Below are 8,426 nucleotides of genomic sequence, written 5' to 3'. Positions count from 1 at the left end.
CCTCGCTGGCTCTCCCCCCGCCCGCCCGGCCGCCCTGAGACGGAGGAGGAGGCGGCGGCGGCGGCTCCTTGACCTCGCTGGCCCGCTCGCCCCGAGAAGGCGGCGGCGGCGGCTCCTTGCCCTCCCTCCCTGCCGGCTGGCTCGCTCCCTCCCTCGCTCCGAGGAGGCGGCGCAGCGGCGGCAGCGAGGCCAGCTGCAGAGCGTCTCCTGCGCATGCGCAGGAGACGCTCTTGCACTTTCGGGGGGATTTAAACATCCCCCCGAAATTTTTTTTAACTTTTTTTATTTTTGTGCACACGTGGGGACTGGCCCACGTGTGCACAAACCTCCCCCTCCCCCCCAGCTGCCCCCTCCGTGCTGATTTAGCGATCCGCACGGAGGGGGCAACTTGGCTATTAGATATATAGATCTTTGTTACAGAATTGTTTTTCCACATCACTACCCATTCCATTTTACTTAAATCATATTAGAAAATAACTTTTAGGTGCCACTTTGAAAAAATGAATAGAACAAACCCACAAAACAATTCCACAATTCCATTGTACTTGAGCAGATTCTCTACACTGAGACTACATTAGTCACTCATTATTCAGCAAGCCTAAACTTTAAAATTCAGAACTCCATGGATTGGATCCTGCAGAAGAATTCTGATGATGTTGTCCCCCTACCCCACCCCACCCGTCTCACTGCAGACTCAAGACTCCAGGAGCAGCACTTCAGGGGGCACTTTGGGCTGCAGCAGGAAGAGGAAGGTGAGAAAGTCCTGATCTGGTGACAGCAATCTTCCATCAGCAGCAATTTTCAGCCCATTCACCAAAACTGATCAGTAATCATCAGAACATAAAGAAAATTCCCAAATCCAGAGATTTTTAATCCTCCTTCTAATATGGCACATCTTATCAAGCATGGAGCTGCTGCCTCAGCTAATACGAATTGCTTAGAGGTTTTTAGGAGATTATAGCACTCTTGGCTTAAATCTAGTCTGTTGGCGTCTCTCTTTGAAAAATGGCTAAGTTGCATTCAAGATCTGAAATAGGTTTTGATCATCACTTCAGGTACACAGGCAACAAGTCTTGTTAAAAAGTGAGATACTGCTGCTACTGTGCATATGTAATTCAAATTTTTAGAATGCTGTTATGAATTAGAATTCCTAGAGAAAAAGCACAGGAATTTAGTAAATAAAACAGTAAGCATTTTTTTACCAATGCTGAAATAAATTAAAATACAGGACATTTTTGCATTGTTTTAGATTTCTGAATCGCCCAAAATATACAGGGCTCTGGGAGATTTACAACAGATTAAAACACACAAAAACACAGATTAAAATCAATAAACAGGTTATCTTAATTTCAGATGGCATCTATAATTTAACTTAAAAACCTCCTCCGGACTGTTATTCCATCTCATGGGCAGGTTATTGGAGGAGGCCAAAGCGGGCAGGGTGGGAGTAAAAAGGAGGGTGCCAGCTATGATGGAAACCATCGCTGTCCTCAACCAAAAGCCTGGTGAAACATCTCTGCCTTACAGGCCCTGCAGAATTGCATTAAGTCCCACAGGGCCCTTATGTATTTAAATCAATTTAGGTTGAACCTAAACCTCGTGCAGCATGTCACATTTTTGTCAAGGACTTCTGAGAGTATATTATTGAACAAAGATTTTATTAGGAAATAAACTAAAAACTTCCTAGCGCGCGGAGAGGGAGGGGAGCGGCGGGGGGGGGGGGGGGGGGGGGGGGGGGGGGCTTACTAGAGAGGAAAGCACCCAACTTTTTCTGACAGATATCTTCTCGCAAAACTACTTGTTATCAAGTATGATAATTTATTAAAGACATACTATTTAAAAATAAAAATGTTGTAATTTGTTATTTTTATCCATGATATGACTGTAACAAGGGTATGCAGACCAGAAGATTACGTACAAAGAAACAGTGAGCACTGAATGAGCTTGTGAAACCTGACTGAAAAGCTTTCCAGCAAAACTAGTGTGCTTTACAAGAGGTAAGACTTCTGAATCATCAGCACACTGCTTAATAAGAGTGTTACCAAATGGAAATGCCCATTTCATATTTGTAAGTTTTGACTTGGCAGTTTTATCAATATCTAAAAGTTGCAGGTGCATTACACATTTCTTTCACAACATCATTATTATGAAGCTTTTATCTAACTTCAGTCTATTTACTTTCACCCACTGTGTTGCGTGGATCAGAATAGCCCTCAAGGTCATCAGCTGTGCCCAGTTACAATTTTTCACAAACAAATCTCTTAATCTTCTGGTAAACATAACTGACTAGGTGTGCACCAGCTATATACCTTGTATGTTACACACATTATTTGCAATCAGTTCTGTATTTTAAATTAACTAGCAGGGACATAGAAATGAGAGTTTTTAAAAAGCAGTACAGAAACCATAAGAACGAATTGAGCCTACAGTAGTTCAGTACAGTCTTGAAGCAAGAAGAAAGGCAGGATAAGTGTTTTAATAAATAAATGGAAATAAAAATACTGTACTGTTCTTTTTCAGTGCATTGTTCTTGTTGCACTCACAGCTTTTAAAAGCTACTAAACATACCACTTTCATATAAGCCATTTCTTCCTTCTGCTTCTCAGGAGAGAAAAGAAAAAACTAATACAGTAAATACTATACCAACTACAGTATTACTATACAGATTTTAAACGAGTCAGCTGCAAGTGACTAAGGAATGTTTTGGAGGAAAACACCTTTTTAAGTCAATCATATTTTGGTCTTTTATGCAAGTCTTCAAAAGCTTTCACTTAGATATATAACAAAGCATCTTTCCTACATTACCTTGTAGTATCTGAAATAGTCCCGCTCTAGAAGCTTCTGTATTTTGGGAAAGATCTTAAAATTGTTGAAGTGATCAATGCTTTCTATATCACATAAGCAATCATCAAGTACTCCAGTAAGCTATCAAAAAAGAGAGAGAGAGACTTAGAGGTAATAATGCTGAAAATGAGTGTTTGTGATAGAAGAGGCACGTTCCATACAATAATTTATGCTGCTGTGTAGCTAAACACTGATGACCACTGCACCACACAATAGTCCTTCACAAAACCACACCTACAGACTTTTCACTAAAGGCATTCACTAAAGACAGCATTCCACATATACTTTTCACATATATTCTACATATCAGTGCCTCCAGTGCAGGTATTTTATGATGTGTGAAGCAGCCTTGTCATATATTCTTAGAATCACTGATTTTATTTAATTCAGTACAGATTATTGTATTTAATATGATAGAATATCTACTAGTCACCCTTAATAAAATCTACGCAAACACTTAAGGCTGTATTCACAAAGGTTTTCATTAAGTGATTCTGTGCACAAAATGCTCTTTAAGTATTCAGTGAGTAGACCTCTGCAACAGCCTTAACTTTATTAGTACTGTGACACTAGAATACACTGAGTAGACAATAGAACAAACTACTATAACATTGTCTAATATGTTTATTTTATTGAAAATCCAGAAATAATACAAAATACAAACTGCAAACTAAAACAACCATTCAAACAGTAACAGGTAAGTTAGCTCAAGGTAAATAATACATCACCATTACAAAGGGATAGCTATCAACCGACAGATTGCAACCGTTATAAAAGAGAGGAATCATGTTTTACCACAAGTTTAGACTATTAATTATATCAGGTATGACATCCTGATGTACCAAATATTAAAGGAAGCCAAATAATAGCAAGATTAACAGAAAATTTACAACAGTTCGCTTCATTAATCCTATCTGTACTTCTAGACAATTAATAGAAAAGCCAAACTTCTGCTCATGTTGAGGTTTAGTCATTATCCTTTTGTTTAAAGTAATATCTTCTAATTTAATAATATTAGTGTTCTTCCATTTCTGTTGATTTAGTGCTAAAGCATTTGTTTAAAATATTTTTTGGTTAAAAAGTGCATGAAACCTTGATATTTGCGGAATTAGTTGCTTCCTATGCTTTTCCCAGGTATGCAAAAACATACGAAGAACCAAACTTTCTGAAATAAGTTTAGGGCACTCTGAAGCTGATTGCCATATAGTATCGTGTATGTCATAAGGATAAGTGTAATAGGATTGCAACAAAATCCAATCTGTCTCATTATGATCATGATGAAGCATCTTCAGGATATTAGATAAGTGAGTTGCTTGATAATAAACCTGTAGGTCTGGGAAACCCAAACCTCCTTGAGGTTTGTGTCTAAGGATAGTAGCTTTATGTATTCTGTGTCTCTTGTAACCCAAAACAAGTCCAAAAGCATCTTTTGCCAAGTAGCTAGTTGTTGTGATATAATTGTTATTGGGAGAATTCTAAATAAAAAAAGAAATTTAGGTAAGACATATGTCCTAATGATGTTAAGTCGATAATAATAAGTAAGATTCAGTTTATGCCATTTAACGAATTCTCTCTGCAAATTTTCCACCAAGCTAGTATAGTTCACTTTATGTATATCATCTAAGTTGAGTGGGATTTTTAATCCTAGGTAAGTTAAATAGTCAGTTATCCATTTATAAGGGGCTATCGTTTTAAGAGTCTTCCTAGTGTTGTCTGTTATAAAAATAGGGTAGATATAAGACTTTTTGATATTAATATGTAAACCTGAAATGGCTCCATAGTTTGCCAAAGTTTTTTGGAGTGCCAATAATGAAGTTGATGGTTAGCGCAAAATAATAAGATATCATCTGTAAATAGTGAAATTTTAAAAGTCTTGTTGGCTACTTGGATTCCAAAAATTTCCGGGTGTTGCATAATTCTGGTAGCCAAAGGTGTCTAATATGTTTTATGTAAGCTGCCCTAAGCCTGCCTCGGCAGGGAGGGCGGGATACAAATCAAATAAAATCAAACAAATACTAAGAGCAGCTGTTTTTATACACCACTTTTCTCTACCCTAAGGAGTCTCAAAGCAGCTTATGATTGCCTTCCCTTCCTCTCCCCATAACAGTCACCTTGTGAAGTAGTTGGGGCTGAGAGAGTTCTGAGAGAATTGTGACTGGACCCAAAGTCACCCAGCAGGCTTCATGTGGTGAAGTGGGGAATCAAACGCCATTCTCCAGATTAGTCTGCCACTCATAACTGCTACACCACACTGGTTCTCTAATAAGTTTACTAATGTACCCTATACATTCATTGAATTTTCTCAAAATACCTACCAAGAAGAAACCTCCAATGTACCTGCACTGTAGAATTGGCAGTAACCCCCCCCCCAATTTATCCTGATGATGTTGGTGTCCAAATTAACCACATAATATAAAGGGAATGAGTTGAATTCATGATCCAGATATCCATCCAATCGATATATTTATAGTTAGAATTTCATTCCATGCTTTGAGCTGCAAATCAACACTAGGCAGCAGCAGCAACCTGTTCTCTTTAAAGGTGGTATATCAAACCTGACTGAAAATCCTAAAGGAATGTATCTGAATAGAAAAATAAGCTCTTCATATATCCTAAAATAGAACTGAGAATGCCATACATTGTACCTTTAAAGTTGTAATTCAACACAATTTTATTTAGGAGAAAGTCTAAATTAAAGATTATTGTACATTAAAGTTTAGATCAATAAAAGAAGAAACCAAAAATGAAACACTTTTGCTTTTTAAGAAGAAGCTGGGCAAAGCTTTTTTAAAAAACAGGTATTTCCAATTTCTGTTAAAAGCCCATGTTTTGCCTTTTTTTGTCTTTAGCGAATATATAGACTGAAGTCTGCTTTTATGCTTTTATGCCCTGGATACATAAACCAGTGGCCAGAGTTGCAACACTAACAAAGAAGCATTGATGATCCCCTGCCATTAATATTTTATAATGCAATGAGCAGAAAGAGTATGAAGCCAAACTATACAGTTATATCTGAAAACAAATGAGAAATTCTTGAACGACCTGGTTTTGGTACTTTACATACCCAAAGACAGACTTAAGATAGCTGGAAATAGGGGTGGGAAGCATCTCTAACAAGAATGGAATACTTCTTATTACTTGAATGGGACTCTCCTATAACTGAAGTTTCAGAGTGGAAGCAAAAGTTAACAGTGAAACGAGTCTTAGGAGGGAACATCTAGAAGTTTCATTATAGAACCCAAGAACCTATTATTTAGTGACTTTTGTCAAGATTGACATCTAAAGATTAAGTTCTGGGTTCCAGAACATGAAGTATTTTTTCAACCCTGAGAAAATTCCTTAGGGAACAATTGAAGCATAACTTGGGAAGTGCTTAGAAAATCAGCCAGCTACAAAGAATCACGTATACCTTAAAAAACAAGAAGTGGTACTTAGCTATGACAAGGAAAAAGCCAGAGGGCATTCAGCTGAGATATCGACTACTAGCAAAAAAGAGGGAAGGATTAAAAACATAAACTGAAGCACAAAGCCTAAAATAAACAGGAAAGCTCTACTTTAAACATGGCAATAGTTTTTAACCTTTTCAGACCAAATACTAACCTTTAATCTTAATGGGCAAAAATATAAGTCACCTTGTTCTACTTTTCTCTCACCTCCTCTACTTTCCCTAATAAATATCCTAAACAACCAGTACAAAGTTTGAGTCTGAATCCAGAGGTCATTTCGGGGGGGAATGCGGGGGAACGCAGTTCCCCCGGGTGAGGTGCAGGGGGCGGGGCACACGATGAAGCCCTGCCCCCTGCTTCCGGCTGCCCCGCTTCCAGCCCTCATTCAGCCAGGAGGAGGCAGGAGAAGAGGGAGGGTAAGTTGCTTCCTCCCCGCCTCTCCCCACCCCTGCCTGCCTGGGGCCAGGGAGGGCCTTGGCGGGGCTTCCTCGCACTTCCGCCGGCCTTGCAGGTCCACCGCCGGGCCCCTGATGTCAGGGGGTGTGGCATATGCTAATGAGTTATGCTAATGAGTTCCCCTAGCTCTTTTTCTACAAAATGACCCCTGTCTGAATCTAAACAAACCGTGACACTCAAGGTGATCCCCTTTAAATTGTTATGGGATCCACTGCAGGCCTGATCCTGCCATCTGAAAACCAGTGCCTTAAACCGGAGATATCACTTAAGATGGCTAACTTGCTTTCTCCCTCTCCCAACAGGCCAATTAATCTCTCCGATCTTCTCCCAAGAAACTCTCCCAACATTTTAAAGTATTGACAAACTTCTAAATGGCTAACTTAACCGCCAATTTACACAGTTTTTGGTCTAAGCTCAAAATGTTTTTGGTTGCATCTGTAACAAAGGTAGGTTCACAAATATGGGTTCAGACATCAGAACAATGGTCTTTAAATAGTAAATCCTGAATATTTTTAAAGCAAGCGAAAGTGAATCACTGCCTTACATGACAATTAGCAGAGCAGTACAACCTAGTGTTTGTGCACATCACTTTAACATCTGTTAAGCAAAGATGCAAAGCAGTCTTTCCAACTAGACAATTTTGCATTTCATTTGCATTGAAATATTGCTTAACATCACACTGCTTCTTCCTCCTATGAAGAAAGGCTCTGTCTAGACGTTCCTCTTTCCTCACTTGATATCGTATAATCCCATTTGACGCACTGTTGGCTCAATTTCAAATCAGAATTAAAATATCTACTAGCCCAAGCCAACTAATCGCACCTCTCAAAAAAAGATGTCCAGCGTGTCTTACTGAGAAAGATTGGGGCAGAAACGCGTTTCAAGAAAGCTGTTGTCACCGACCCACTGGACCCGCTCACACAGCTCCGGTCAAAAGTCAGGTTGGGGCAAAGGCAAGAGGGCAAGATCAGGACCACTCTGCAAGGCTGACGGACGAAAGATGTTAGCTTAGCCACCTGCAGGAACGAAGACAAGCTCCGTTTTTCCGCCCTCCGTCCAAATGGAGGAGCCAACCCCCACCCCTCACCTGGGCCTCCGTCGCACCCCAAAGGTGGCTGATGGTCAGCACCGCCAGTAGGAGCTGCGCCGCCAGCTCTGTCTCCGCTGCAGTTCTCCGGACAACTCTGCTGCTGCTCATGCTGCAGAGCCCGCGCCCCGCTGGCCCTGGGGGGAGGGCGCCCCTCAGCGCCGCCTTTGGGCGCCCAACAGCTCACCGGCACCCCAGGCGATGCCTCTCCTGTCCCTGCAGGTTCCTTCGGGATGCCGCTGCTCCCAAGCAACGAGCCTGTCAGGCAGACCAGCGGGTTTCTCGCCCCTCCAGCCGCCCCTGCTGCACTCCTCACGTAAGTCCACCCGCCGCTCTTGTTGCGCGCGCCCCACCAGGCACTTTCCTCTCCCACAGGAGCGGCAACCGCAACAGCGGCGACAACAGCCCCGGCCTTCTAAATAACCGCGCAGAGCATTCTGGGAAATGTAGTACAACATCGTCATCCTTCCCGCTACTAGTTCTCAGCCTCGCCTTACGAAGGGGAGGAAGGCGAAAGCCAGCAGCCAATGAGAAAGAACCACGCGCACCTTCAAAACAAGAGGAGGCACTGTATAACCGTCATGAGAGAGAAG

General features: G+C 41.2%; 1 protein-coding gene across 1 annotated transcript in view; it reads right to left on the bottom strand.

The window, feature by feature from the left end:
• The window catches only part of ERO1B (endoplasmic reticulum oxidoreductase beta), a 30,300-nt gene extending 22,142 nt beyond the window's left edge, over positions 1-8,158 (bottom strand). The window contains exons 1-2 of the mRNA XM_015426921.1: positions 7,834-8,158; positions 2,806-2,925 (exon numbers count right to left, since the gene is read on the bottom strand). Coding sequence (XP_015282407.1) covers positions 2,806-2,925; positions 7,834-7,944 — 231 coding nt within the window. The 5' untranslated portion in view covers positions 7,945-8,158. The remainder of the gene's footprint in view (positions 1-2,805; positions 2,926-7,833) is intronic.
• Positions 8,159-8,426: the final 268 nt, after the last annotated feature.

This window comes from Gekko japonicus, unplaced genomic scaffold (genome assembly GCF_001447785.1).
Source record: "Gekko japonicus isolate JY-2015 unplaced genomic scaffold, Gekko_japonicus_V1.1 scaffold141, whole genome shotgun sequence".
In the NCBI taxonomy this organism is placed as follows: domain Eukaryota; kingdom Metazoa; phylum Chordata; class Lepidosauria; order Squamata; family Gekkonidae; genus Gekko; species Gekko japonicus.
The sequence above is the reverse complement of the archived record's forward strand: the minus strand, read 5'-3'. Positions and strand labels throughout refer to the sequence as shown.